Source organism: Myotis brandtii, unplaced genomic scaffold (genome assembly GCF_000412655.1).
Source record: "Myotis brandtii unplaced genomic scaffold, ASM41265v1 scaffold179, whole genome shotgun sequence".
Taxonomy (NCBI): Eukaryota; Metazoa; Chordata; class Mammalia; order Chiroptera; family Vespertilionidae; genus Myotis; species Myotis brandtii.
This window is the reverse complement of record NW_005356635.1, coordinates 3,383,822-3,398,878: the sequence shown is the minus strand read 5'-3', so window position 1 is coordinate 3,398,878 and position 15,057 is coordinate 3,383,822. Positions and strand designations below refer to the sequence as shown.

The 15,057-nt window shown below is 41.3% G+C and overlaps 1 protein-coding gene across 4 annotated transcripts in view; it reads left to right on the top strand.

Moving 5' to 3' along the window:
* MED12L (mediator complex subunit 12-like) overlaps nucleotides 1–15,057 on the top strand; it is a 397,491-nt gene that overhangs the window by 378,761 nt on the left and 3,673 nt on the right. For all 4 annotated transcript variants that reach the window (XM_005863465.2, XM_014537429.1, XM_014537427.1 and 1 more), the window contains one exon: nucleotides 13,043–13,124. In XM_005863465.2, coding sequence (XP_005863527.1) covers nucleotides 13,043–13,124 — 82 coding nt within the window. The remainder of the gene's footprint in view (nucleotides 1–13,042; nucleotides 13,125–15,057) is intronic.

The window sequence follows — 15,057 nt, the reverse complement described above, 5'->3', positions numbered from 1 at the left end:
GCACTGGAGCTCAGAGGAAGTGGGAGCTTGTAAATTCAGTTCATGATGCAGGCCTTTTAAGAGGAACAGCTAGGTCTCCAGCAGCCTGTGTGTCACTCAGCCCCAATCCACACTGGTTTTTACAGCCCGTAGTTCTTACTGCCAGTAGGGACTTCTTTCCCCAGCTCTGGGACCCTGGACTGGGTGTCTGGAGTGGGGCTGGGACCCCTCGCTCCTCCAGGCAGCCTCCACAAAGGCGATTTCCCTCCTGATTAAAAAAGCGGCTCACCCGGGTGCTAAACCAGTCTGTTCCGCGCCTCCGCACCTCCTACCAGTCTCAGTGCACTTTCTTCTTTACCTCTCTAGTTGTAGAACTTCTACTCAGCCATCTTTTCCGCGGTTCTGGGTGATAGTTGTTTTGTATTTTAGTTGTAATTTTGATGTGGTTGTGGGAGGCAGCAACTACTGGCGTTTACCTATGCCACCATCTTGGTTCTCTTGCCACATTTGTTTTATTATTCTCTAAGCACACACCCACATTTTTTTCCTAATTTGTACACTTTAGTAAGTTGGAGGTTCGTGCCCCTTTCCTCCAAATACTTGTGTGTGTTTTTTTAACAACAAGGATATTCTACAAAAAAACTTGATACAACTAAAACCAGGAAATTGACAACATTCATGGACTACAATCTATACATCTTTCGCAAATTGTGCCAGTTGCACCAATAATACCATTTATGTCCTTGTTGCAGGTTTTTTTCTTAGTCTAGGATCACTCTGTTACTCACCTTTCATCTTGTAAATGTGCAGGGGTTTTTGTTTGTTTTATTTTGGTCTTCACGATTTACATTGAAATTTCTTTTTGAGGTCCCTAGGATTTTGTAGAATGTTACTCGATTTGATTTGTCTGATGTTTCATGATTAGATTCCGATTATACGTTTTTGGTGGGAATATCACAGAGGAGACATTGTGTCTTTCTCAGTACATCACATTAGGATAAACATTATTGGTGATATTACTCTCATCTCTTTGTTTAGGTGATCCAATAGATTTCTTAACTAGAAAGTTATTTTCCTTTTGAAATTAAAAAATAATTTATGGGGATGTTTTACATAATCTAGTTGTTCTTTTACTAATTAGACTTTACATACTAGTGTCAGCATAAATTAAAGTATTCTTGCCTAAATTTTTTTTCACATGGGCAGGGAAAAAATGATGATTTGCTAATTCTATTATTTTTTCTGTGATTAACATATGGTATTCTATTTTAAGGAAGAGCTTTCCCTTCGAAATTTGTCTATCTATTGATCCCTAAACTGTGTTTCTCATTTGAAGCCTAGCCTTAGCCGGTTTGGCTCAACAGAGAGAGCATCGGCCTGAGGACCAAAGGGTCCCAGGTTCAATACCGGTGAAGGGCCCATACCTTGGTTGCAGGCTCCTCCCCGGCCCAGGCCCTGGTCAGGGCTCATGTAGGAGGCAACCAATCGATGTGTTTCTCTCACATCAATGCTTCTCTCTGTCTTTCCCTCTCTCTTCCAATCTATAAATCAATGGAAAAATATTCTTGGGTGAGGATTAACAAAATAAATAAATAAATAAATAAATAAATAAATAAGAAGCCTAGTATTTGACTCCTTGAGTTTAAAATGGGCATTTACTAAAAATACCTTAAATTCTTTCTTCAACTTGATCCAGTATTCAGGAGTTGTCTATGGCTTCAATTAGACTAAATTTGGCAATTAAATTAACTTTTCCGTAGGTATCTATTATATATATATCTTCAACTTGATCCAGTATTCAGGAGTTGTCTATGGCTTCAATTAGACTAAATTTGGCAATTAAATTAACTTTTCCGTAGGTATCTATATATATATATAAGGCTAATATGCTAAGTGTCCGACCGTCTGACCAGTCACTATGACGTGCACTGACCACCAGGGGCCAGACGCTCAACGCAGGAGCTGCCGTGACGTGCACAGAGAAATGGCACTGCAGACCTGGTGCCAACAAAGCAATACTCAGCTTCCCCCAAGTGGGAGACAGGCCCCACCACCACCCTGGAGCGACAGCCCACCAATTGTAGCCGATGCTGCTGAGACCCCATGGCGCAAAATGCAGCCCACAGCCCAGCCCAGCCTGGAAACGGTGGCTGTGGGCGCCAGATAATGACGTCATGTAGCAACGTCCGCCCTCCTCTCCCTAGCAACGACTAGCCTCCTTGCGGTTTCTTCAGCCCAGGAACATAACTTGCTTTATAGCCAGGTGCAAACATTTCACACTTTAACCAAATGTCTGTGAAGCGTTTTCCGTGCCTCATCTCATTTGATCCTCACAGAAGTCCTGGAGTAGGTAGATAGGAGACTCGGTGGAATCCTATTTTCTTTTCATTAGCTGGCAAATGGAGATTTAGAAAGTTTAGAAACTTGACCCAACTGAAAAGAAGTAAGAAATGGTGGACCTTGAACATGACTTTAGGTTTTCTTACTGCACAGAAAATAGTCAAACACTGCTGCAGTTAAATATTTTACCCTTTGATCTCCCTGCATGATCTACAATAATAATCTGCTTCATGTTGATATTTACTGTGTTGCTGTGTTGCTGACAATTACCTGAAAGAGAAGTTGGGGTGCTTCACTGGGCTGGAAAAATGTTAGCTACCTCAGAAAGCAGGTTTAATTAAGCAAGTTTATTCTATGTATATAAAAGGCTAAGTTGACTAGCACATGCGTGATACATATAAAGCTCTCGCTGGCACCAATTGCACGTGTATGTTTCGATCTGTCATTGTTGATCATGAATTCGGTTGACACTTCTATTATAAAGAAAGGACAATTAACAATATTAAAATATTTCTTCTAATTAATTTCCTTTCAATGCGCATGAATTCATGCACCAGGCCATTAGTATTAGTATATGAGGCAGTAAAAAAGCTTAAAGTAGCCCTTATCTTTTCTTTTTGTATGCAACAAAAAATTCTGGTGGTATTTTTTTTAAAAATTTATTTATTGCCTTGGCTGGTTTGGCTCAGTGGATAGAGCTTCAGCCCATGGACTGAAAGGTCCTGGTTCGATTCCAGTCAAGGGCACATGCCCAGGTTGCAGGCCAGTCCCCAGTAGGGGGTGTGCAGGAAGCAGCCAATGGATAATTCTCTGTCATCATTGATGTTTCTCTGTGCCCTGACTGGGGATGGAACTGGCAACCTTGGTACACCAGGATGACACACCAACCAACTGTGCTATCCTGCCAGGGTTCTGGTGGTATTTTGACAGAAAGCCAAGAAATACAAATTTTGTCAGGTTGACAAATTTGGAATATTTAATGTTAACCTGGCAAATCCTTAGCCTTTTTTTTTCTTTCTAATTTAAAACAAAGACTTATTATGCTGTAATGTTCATGTTAGCAGCACAGATTATGTAAAGAACAGGGGAAAATGAATATAATAGAATTATACCTTTTCAGAGATTAATGCAAATTCATATATGAGCACTTGACTAACAATTATAAGGAACCCATTAATCTGAGAATTATAACTTTTTTTGGCTAGCCATTGCTAATAGGCTATGGTTAAATAATACCTACTTTAACAAGAGACAAATATTAAATATAGGACTGATTTTATTGCTTTGAGTATATAACAGGCTCAGGCGGGCGATGCCACTTCCTGGTGTGCCGAGGAAGCTTGTGCAGGCGGAGCGTGCTCACGCCATTGCATCTGCCGCAGCACTGAGATAAATCTCCTGAGCTCTCCCTACACCTTTTCAGAGATTAATGCAAATTCATATATGAGTACTTGACTAACAATTATAAGGAACCCATTAATCTGAGAATTATAACTTTTTTTGGCTAGCCATTGCTAATAGGCTATGGTTAAATAATACCTACTTTAACAAGAGACAAATATTAAATATAGGACTGATTTTATTGCTTTGAGTATATAACAGTATGATATTGTACATTTTTAACTTTTTTTAACCTTTGATTTATCTTACATATTAAATAAGCACATATATATGTCTGACAAGTAAAATTTACACATACAAGTACATTTAATCTATGTACTTTTATGTATTTAAAATGTGTCTATTTAGTCACACATATGTTTAACTGCCATCCTCAGAGTTCTACTTTTCAAAAATGTTTGCTTTAATGTATAGGTACAAGTCCTTATAAAATAGTCATTTTATAAAAAAATTTTAATTGGGTTGACATCTACAGTTAAGCAAACATTAAGAGTATATTCATTAGTCTTTCTCTGGCCTTTTATCCACTGATTATTAGTTTACTTGGTTTATAATGTAATACAGTATGTGGGAAATATATAAGATATTAAGGGTATAAATCCGTAGAGAATCATGCTACATATGAATATTAATAAACACATATGAATATTAATATCAGGTACCTGAAATATAATAGTTATTTTGGATAGAGTAAAAAAAAATAAACATCTGATTCTATCACAAAGTTAAATCTAAAGGGATGTGGGAGATTTGTCTTTACACTTCTTAATTATAATTTGAAGCAGAGGATGAGCTTATGGAGAATGAGAGGAGATGATCTCCCTTTTACACTAGGATTAAAGCATATTGAATATAAGGGAATTTAATATTCTTACTCATCTAATAGTTTCATAAATACTTAATGAATGTATTTTGTGTGAAGAATATATGTTAAACTTATTCAATTTTGACTTCTAAGACAGTATTGAAATTTTTTAGTGTATTAGGTTGTATTTCACTCACTGGCTTAAAATGTTTCTATCCCAGGGATTGAGCAGGGTTATCCGAACACAGCACAAGATTTCCCCTCATTGTGTTCATAGGAAAGTAATTTCAGAGAAACACAGAATCCCATTACAGCAATCTTAATGGATAGTGAACTCCACATTAGGTTCTTTTTTTTTTTTGTATTGCTCTGCTAGTATTTGCTTAATCACCCCACCTACAGTCAAACATTTAGATTGTTTCCAATTTCAAAAATAGTACTTCTAGCCTGGCCGGTGTGGCTCAATGGTTGAGCATCAACCTATGAACCAGGAGGTCACGATTCGATTCCTGTTCAGCGCACATGCCTGAGTTGTAGACTCGATCCTTATTAGTTCCACTAAGATTTATTATATACCTTCTAAATATGTTTATTTTTATTATGAACATCCTCAGCATATCTGATTCTCATTCCTGGCCAGTCAGTGCTCTTCATTCTCTGTTTCTTTCCTTGCTGAGACGGAGCAGTGAGCAGGCTGTTAAAGAGAAGCCAGCTCTGGTGCATTTGGGGTTCTGAGTCATGCCGTCTCAGGTGAGAAGTGGTGGGGGACAAACAGCCACCTCCATTCCCGCGACTTGCCCCACCACTACCTGGTGACATTCACAATTTAATTCAACATGCGCTTATTCAGTACATACAGTGGAGCCAGCACTGTGCCAGAGGTTCTGGAGCGCACTAACGAAGAGCCCAGTACATCCTCTGCCACCAGATGCTTAGATCAGCATATCAGTGGAGAGCAGTAGAAGAGCTGAAAGATTGGATGAGTTTGCGAAGGGTGCTGTAACCAAGTACCACACACGGGGTGGCTTAAGCCCAGAAATGCATTTTCTCAAGGTTCTGGAGCAGGGGTCCTCAAACTTTTTAAGCAGGGGGCCAGTTCACTGTCCCTCAGACCATTGGAGGGCCGGACTATAGTTTAAAAAAAAACTATGAACAAATTCCTATGCACACTGCACATATCTTATTTTGAAGTAAAAAAACAAAACGGGAACAAATACAATATTTGTATTTGCATGTGGCCCGCGGGCCGTAGTTTGAGGACCCCCGTTCTGGAGGCTAGAAGTCCAAGATTAAGGTGTTGGCAGGGTTGGCTCCTTTGAGGGCTATGAGAGAGAAACTGTCCTGTGCCTCTCCCCTTGCTCCTGGTGATCTGCTGACAATGCTGGACATTCCTTGTTTTATAGAAACAGTACTCCAATCCCTGCCTTCATCTTCTCATGGGGTGTTCACTATAAATGTGTTTGTTTTGAAATTTCTCTTTTTCATAAGAACCCCAGTCATATTGGATCCGATCTCACCCTCAAGACCTCATTTTAACTTGATTACCTCTGTAAAGATCCTTTCTCCAAATAAGGTTACATTGTGAGGTACTGAGCGTTAGGACACTACCCTGTCTTTGGGGGAGGCGGCAATTCAATCCATAACAGGTGAAGAGGAATATAAGTTTGGGACGCCTGATGGGGAGAGTGGGCGCAGTGCGCATGGAAAGGCACCACTGTTCACTGCTATTGACTGTCCCCTTGTTGGTCTGCTCTCCTGGTGACCAAGCGCAGCTGGAACAGGTAGGATAATGAATGGTAGCGGCAGCACCCATCTAGGCAGGTCCACCTCTGCTGTAAAAAAGTTCACCTAGGAGTCAAAACCAACAGAACAGAATGGGTACTTTTTCAAGAAGTGTCATCAGCAAATCAAGCTTTTCTGTGAAAAGCTTTTCTGTAAGAAAAGCTGGTGCTCACAGATTAAATCTAGGGAATCCTATGTTTTCTGTCATTTCTTCTATAATCACTTTTCTGTGTAAGAAGAGCATCAGGAAAGAGACAGGGTGCCTTTGCTGGAGTATTACACGTGGCCTCTAGTTTGGGCCTAATTATAGTTCTTAACTTGAAAGATACTTTTAAAGCTTATGAGTTGTTATGATTAAATTAACTTTAATCAGATGTTAACAGGCCATGATTTAAAGTTACTTCCAGCTTTAAAGAAAATAATGTTTAGCCCACCCTGCTGTGTCATTTCTTTTCATCTTAAATGCAGGTGTCCTAGGTGTGTGACCTGGAAAATATGCTAACAGAAAACTTTAATAATGTGGCTTTTTAAATTGACTCATCCTTGTGTCGTTATCTTATTATACTGAATTTATGCCTTTTAAAGATATGCATAATAGTTACTTAAACAATTGCATTAACTTTTAGTTAAAGATCATGTGTGAAATTGTCATATAGTCTTCCTCAAAAAAATTATGTTCCATTTAGAGAAATTGAGAAATTTTTCAGAATTTAGATAATATTATTCTCCTTTTCAAATGAAGAAAATCAGGTCCAGAGAAAGTTAGTGAACCATGTTGCCTTTCTTTGCTTGAATTTGGATTTTTCTTTTCATTATGAAGGAAAAGGAGTATAATATTTATAGAAAGAAGTTGGGGAAGATATCCTAGAGATTTTTATTAACAGGACAGATAAATTTGATATATTTCCTTTTTACTAAAGAACTGATGGTGTGCAGATTTAAAAAATGACTGCATACAGGTTGCTAGTTATCTTGCAGATAAATGCGTACTAAACACTGTAAACTCCAGGCCGCTGGTTCCCACTCGGGGTGCCCGCAGAGGCGCCTGGCTGGGCGGAGAAGCCTATGCAGGGCTGGGGTCTCTGTGGGGTCTGGTGCCCGTGAAGGGCTGCGCTCCATTCATCCGAGGACCTGCAGACTGTCTGTGGACTCTGTCAAGTGGCAGAACAGTTTGGAAATAAAGGTTGCCTTGGTGCCTTGTGCTTCTGCTCACCAATAATGTGCTCACAGGTTGTTGCTAGAGCAAGAACCTTGGCGGCCAGGAGGCAGGGACAGTGCTTTACCCACGTTTGTGTCCCTGAACCCAGAGAAGTGCTTGGATCTGGATGAGCATTGTCAAATGATTTGTTGAGTGTCATAGCAATGAATGAAGAAACTCCACAGAGTACCCATAAGTAAAGAAGAACACAGTTCGGAGGGCAAGGTGACAAACCCGCTGTGAGGCAGGTGCGTCGCTAACCGCAGCAGTCCTGCCACTAGGTGACCAGTCGGGGTCTGCTTCTGCTGCCGGGACAGCCCCAAGAAAGTCGCTTTGCCACAAAAAGATTCAATTAAATAGAAATTATTAGTTAATGATGCACTTCCTTTAGTAATGGTTGAGCAAAAATTTAATAATCTTGAATAAATGTGTGTTGTCAAAATAGACATATAGGGATCAGGCAGAATATACATGAAAAAAAATTTTTTTTTTCAATCCTCACCCAAGGATATGTTTTTGGTGTTTTTGTGTTTTTGTTTTTTTGTTTTTTGCTTTATTTTTATTTAATTTTACACCCAAGGATATGTTTTTGGTGTTTTTGTGTTTTTGTGTTTTGTTTTTGTTTTTTTGCTTTATTTTTATTTAATTTAATTTATTTATTTATTTATTTATTTATTGCAGAAAACTACTTTCTTAATTTTATTTAAAAAGTACACAAGGTCACAAAACTAGAGCAAGTTCTTACTTTTTAAACCAAATTTGTTCTTATAAAGTTCAAAATCTGCACCATTAGATATTTAAGCCAGAAACTTTAAATACAAAAATCATCTTTGAAACTGATACTATCAATTCTCTACTTGCATATGTGAAGTGTCAAAATCTTTTTTTCTCAGTAGTACAAGTTTATTTATTACAAATGTTCACAGTTAGGGATGAGAATAAGTGAATCAGTGAATTGTGGTTCTTTTGACACTTGCATCATTAAATAAGTTAGTAGAAAATGTATAGTTCTTCCTTGATTGGAGCCAATCCCAACAGATACTTTTCAGTCAAATTACAAAACAGGGTACTTTTTTTTTTTTTTTTACTTGATTTTTAGAGAGAGGGAGAGAATGAGAGAGAGAGAAAAACAACATCAATGTGAGGAACTGATGGGTTGCCTCCCACATGTGACTTGACTGGGATCAAACCCACAACCTTTTGGTGTATGGGAGTACACTCCAACCAACTGAGACACTCAGCCAGGCCAAAATACTTCTTAATATATTCTTTTAGTTCAGCAGAGAATGTGTTTACTGGAGAGTGACTATGCTTTGTTGACCTGTTCCACTTGACGGAGATCATGAAGCCTGTGCTCTGTCTGTGGTTGCAGTGGGAACATAGCACAGCTCCCACCCCTCCTCAGAGTGTGCGGGCGGGGGAGAGGCAGCTGCCTTGTTGCTAATAAGGGCATCACAGTGCCCAGGCACAAGAGCACTGATTCACTCAGCAGATGCCTGAGGGCGTGGCTGGCAGCTGGAGCCTGTTCAAGGCTGGGGTCTTTTTGAGGGTGCAGGACAGGATGAAAGGGAGGATGTTCTGGGAGGATTAACATCTGCAAAGGGACAGGTGGGAGAAACCATCAGCTCCTGCATGGATGGAGTTCAGAGAGACCTTTCCCTGTTTGTTCATTACATTGCAGCAGGAAGATCAAACATACACAGATGGCAATTGTAGGACCTCAGTTGACCTGTTTTCTGACCTATTTTTGGTCAATTTAAAGTTCCAACTCTCACTACAAGCATGACTCCAAAATCTAGCCAAGCATCAGATCACCGGAGGGATCATTTACAAAATACGGGTTTTCAGCCCCCGAAATTCTAATTCAGGAAGTCTGGGGAGGAGTCCAAGAGGGTGACTCCTTAAATTTCCCCTGTTGGTTTTATGCTCCTCTGCCATGTGCAGGGCTCAGCCTTCGCAGGAGACATTCAGTGACTTGATTTGAAATGCTCAGTAATGGTATTTCTGTGGGGAGTTGGTGGCACTCTTTCTTTTCCCAAGAAAATTGCACATGCAATCTCTTGCGTGCTCATGTACATATACAAGTTAAAGCCAGTTGCATTTAGTGTCAGGTGGCCTTGAGAGGAATGTAGTGAAGCACTATAGCTGAGAGTACTGGAGATGATAGATCATCCCATGGATTTCCCCTGCTGCTCTCAGTGCTCTTGGCCTCTGAACCCGTCACAAGCAAAAGCTGTGGCCCTTCACATGCAAAAGCTTTTGTGTCTATCGGTATTTACTTTACTAGAAATTAAAACAAATATTAAAAATATTTCGTAATTCTAAAATAAAATTACATATGAAAAGAAATAACATTTTTAATGAAAAATGGGTGTATATTTCAAACTAAAAATTAATGAGAATGACACTGTTTTACAGTTTTGAAAACTTCAATGTCTGGGTTAAAAAGACATTCATTTTGTTGCAGTATCACACATTATTATTCTCTGGAAAACTGCATAGTACACTCATGAAAAAATGAGTGAAAAAGCAAATAATTTCTTAGTGTTATGAAAATGGTTTTGACCTTGTAGACATCCCAACAGTGTCTTGGGGTCCCCCCCAGGGATATTATCTCTTAAGGTCACCCAGTGGGCCACCCACCATTCTCCAACATACATATGCACCTGCATGTGTTCCTGGGTGCTTGTGCACAAACACTAGCTTCTCAGGGACCTAGTTACTGCCTTGGCTCAAAATAAAAAAATCTGAGGAGATCATTACAGTGTTTCATTCTAAGAAATACTCTACTTGAAGCAGACTTTAAATGAACGTAGAGAAGGCACTGAGTGTTGAATGAACAAATGTTAGATATCTATGTGTTGTGTACCTTAATCAGCTAATAAGATTAGACATCTTTGCAGCCGACCATTTAGAATCTGTGATTATATTCAAATAAATTAATATTTGGAAGCTAATATTCCAATTAAGGACAGCACTAGATTGTGGTTAGGATCATGAGCTCTGGACTCAGAAAGATGAGTCTGAATTCCAGCCCCAAAATTTACAGGGATCATGGACTGACTTCACCCCTCAAAGCCTCCACTTCTTCCATCTGTAAAAAAAAAAAGCTTCACAATTTCTTATATTCATTCCCAAAATTCAGACACCTGTGAGAATGGAAATTTTATTTATAACTCATTGAACAGCGAAGCCTGACCTGATTAATTTGGTAATAAAAGCTGACCTCAGATGTGAAGCTCTTTTTATTTGTTTTATCTGATATGACTGTTTGTGTGTTTTGCTGCAGAGATTTAAAATATTTGATTATGGAGTACTGTCCTATATCTTGCTTGGTCTATGTATTATGAATGTTTCATAGTAAATCATATGCGTACTGAATTTCATAACACACATGCCCAGGGTTTGTGTGAGAGACTGAGGGTGGTATTATCCTTTCAGGGTTAGCTGGGCTCGCTGGGCTCATGTATACAGGTGCTGTCTAGAACACTGCCTCATACATAGAACCATATTAGCTTTTGTTAAAGAAATAGGGTCTATTTCCAAATAATCATAGAAACCACTGAATAGAAAAGAACTTACTTCATATTTTATGAACGTTTTTGCATCACTGAAAGATGGATTTTTGTTTTCTTTTCCCCTCTTCATTTGGGCAGTGGGAGAAAGTGGCAAGCTGCTCTTTTCCTTCCATGTATTGGGGGAAATAGTAACATGGGTGGAGGTGCACCTTTCTTGTTACGAGGCAGGTTTGGAAATTGAAGGCACTTCACGGTTAGTCATTCTGTCCATTTTTTCTGAGCACCTACGGTGTGCCTGGCACTGCTGGATACTAGGGATACATTAACAGATAAGCCCAAGTCTTTAAGTCACTCACAGTCCAGTGTGAGAGAAACAGGTGGATCAGGTGTTGTGCGAAATATTCAGCTTTAACAGAATCAACCCAGTGATGCCCTGTAATTAGGGTTGCCAGATAAATTAATTTCAGCTTTAGGTAAACAATGAATAACTCTAGAATTATGTTCCAAATATTGTATGGGGCATACACTAAATGCGATATGTGCCCCATGCAGTACTTGGGACATACTTAGAACTAAAAAAAAAAATAAAAAATAAAAGTGTTGTTTATCTGAAATTGACATTTAGCTGGGTGTTCCATATTTTCATTTGCTAAATCGGGCAACCTTAAATATAATCCTGGGCTATTTTTAGCCATAGCAGCAAGCTCTGAGGAGGAAATATATGTTTCACTCATACTGGGTAATTGAGTTTTTTTAAAAAGACTGTTTACAGTGGTATGGGTAGGTTAAGGGAAACCAGGCATGACAAAGGGCCCCAGGCCAGAAGCAGTTACACCCCCGGGCTCTGTGGCCATGGCACAAGAAGGAGAGAAAAGGAGAGGGCTGCTGGCAGGAGCTGTGGCCTTCCCAGAGAGAGATGTGTTCCACCAGCAGAGACTTGTCCTGAAGGAAATTGGCAAAAACAAAATTGGACTCTGCTCCCTTCCAACTATACCTGCTCCTGCCCTGCAGTCTCCGGGGGCTGCGCCTCCCCATCTAGACGTAAGAGGCAAGGGGCCAGCCTGGCCACACTCCATCCAGGAGGCTGGTGACAGGCCCCCATGGGGTGGGGCGTGGCCTGTGGAGGTGAGTGAGAAATAGCCTGCACAATTCTGATGTGTACATGTCAAGATGGCCTTGCAGAAGAACATGTCCTCTGTCACAGTAGTAAAAGGCCAGGTGGAGGGAAGGGGGAGAGGGAGAGAAGGCAGGCACGAAAAGGAAGAAAAGCTCAACAGTCTGAAATTTAAAGGTTAAGGGAAAAGTAAATCAGCACTACCAGTGATTTTAGTCTAAAGTGATTTCACTTCTACCGGACAGTTTTTTTTTCCTAGAAGAACCACCACAATTTTTTGTATCAACTTAATGGACAGAACCCGGGCATATGGGCCCTCATCTGTGCCTGCACTTGCACGACCCTGGAAGTGAGCACCTCCTCAGAGTTTGCGCCCTTGGTGCCCCCGCCCAGCCCAGCCACCGGGGAGAGTAGTGGACCTTTCTCCTCCTCCAGTGGGAGGCTCAGTCGTGAGAGTCCGGACCTGGGGCCTGCTCTGCCTCAGCACATCCCTGCCGTTCATGCAGGGCAGGCAGGGCCTATGGTGCTTGAACAGATCCCCCGACCGAAAGCTTGCATTTTGCCAATGAAAATGTTTTCTAATATGGTGACACTAAAATAAGCCAGCTGATGAAGGGAGAGATAAGAAGGACATTTGAGTCACTGGGTCACTGCTGGAGTATGGGCTCCTTCATCAGAACTCTTCAAATAAATGCCAAGTAACCACATGGAGAGGACTTTTAAGTGGATTGGGCACTTCAGATGGTCACCAGATGGAGGCCAAGATGGAGGTGAAAATAAAGGAACACACTCTGGCCTGGCACCTTTGTCCTGGAGTAGTTGAAGACTATCTGACCCTGGGAGTCAGTCTCTGTGTCTGTGTTGGGCACCCGGGCTGACGCCCTCTTTCTCCTGTCACATTGCAGTTTCCCAGGCAAGGCTTGCAGCAGACACAGCAGCAGCAGCAGACGGCTGCCCTGGTGCGGCAGCTCCAGAAGCAGCTCTCCAGTAAGTACCCCTCTTGCCAGGACAGATGGTTCCTGGGAAACTGAAAACAAGCACACAAGCAAAACACAAGGGCTCCTCAAAAACTGCACTGTCTTCCTTGATACCACTTCATCTTTGTTTAGTCTACGGCAGTGGTCGGCAAACTCATTAGTCAACAGAGCCAAATATCAATAGTACAACGATTGAAATTTCTTTTGAGAGCCAAATTTTTTAAACTTAAACTATATAAGTAGGTACATTGTTATTAACTTAATTAGGGTACTCCTAAGGCTTAGGAAGAGCCACACTCAAGGGGCCAAAGAGCCGCATGTGGCTCGAGAGCCTCAGTTTGCTGACCACGGGTCTACGGTGTTAAGGTGCTTTTTTAATTTGTTTTGGTTTGAATGCTACTTTTCCTAGAAAAACCCCAATCTTTTTTGTGTTGTTTTTTGTTTTTTTGTTTTTTTGTTTTGTTTTTTTAAGTTCAGTGAAGAGGTTTTCCTGCTGCTTTCAGCTGAACCTGGAAATATTTCTTTTCTTTTGGGGACCCCTGTGGAGCTGCAGGTGCCCTTCTTATAAAGTTGGAAGGTTTAGAGAGCAACTCAGTGGATGTCCTCACGTGTACTGATGAAGGTTAGGTGACCTCCCCAAAGTCATAGACAGAGGGAAGCCAGCATTAGACCTGTATCCTGGTCACAGGGCAGTGGCTGTTTTCACCACTGCACCATCCTACCCTTCCTGACAACAACTCAGACACATCAGACCTGTACCACCACAGGCGGCGAGGTGGTCCCGCCTGCTGTGTGGGCTGATATTTTTAATGGTGCTGCCTCTAGAGTGAATACCACTCACCCATTCAGCTCCCTCGTGTGGACGCCAGCGGGGAGCTCCGTGACTCTATCACCCTGTGTTGGCAGCAGGCGCAGGAAATTTGTTAGCAACGGGAGCCAGCCCTCTGGGGCAGAGTATTGGCCTGGAAGCCAGGGGACCTAAATCTGGTGCCAGCTCTGCCGCCGTTATCTGGATCATGTGGTTCTCATCCATAGAGTGAGGAGAGGAGCAGGTTCTCCTGGTTCCAGGGTACATGCTTCTGGGGTGCAGAGTTGAGCAGCCTGTCCTGAGCAGCCCTGCCCCTGCGACCGGTAGGGTGCTGCAAGGAAGGGGCCGGTTTCCAACTGAGGGCGGGCAGCTTGGTTTCATCTGGCTTTTCGGCCTGGCTGCTGATTCCCTGCAGGGGAGATACCCCTCCTGTACCTGGTGTCTTTCCCGGGACATAACCAAGACCTTTTTTCCCCTTTAAAAATATTTTCCTCTTATAGCCTCATTTAATTTCAGTTAAATTATGTAAATCAATCCTCTTTTCCAGTTGCTATTTAATAGGTGTGGTCTACTCAACAGACATGTGGTTAAAATGTCATTGCTCCGTTAATTCTGGTGGTGATATTTTTACATGGCTAAATAGACAACATAATTTTAAGGACAAGACCAATGTGTGTGTTTTAGATTTTTTCCAATGTTTAGAAATATGTACCAGTGATTTTCATATAGTAGTACCTATTTAGGGAGCACATCTCCTCTTGTTTCCAGTTTCCCAGAGCTCATGAAATGCAGCTTTAAAAAAAAAATTATTTTTCCCATCACCATTTATCCCATCTATGCCCTCGCCCCCCAACCAGCCATCCTTTACGGAGCACTTTCTTGGACCCAGGCACACTGTGACTTCACATGTATCAATTCACTTAATTCCTAAACCACCCCATGAGGTTAGATATTGTCACTGTTCCAGTTATAGACGAGAAAACAGCTAAAGCATAAGGTCATGACTCGTCTGCCCAACATTCTTCAGCTGACAGCAAGGGACAAGCTGGGGCAGAGCTCCGACGGCTCTTCCCGGAGCTGCTGCATCACCACACAGGCCTGCCCCGTTTCCTTGCGCTGAGCTTTACTGGGCTTC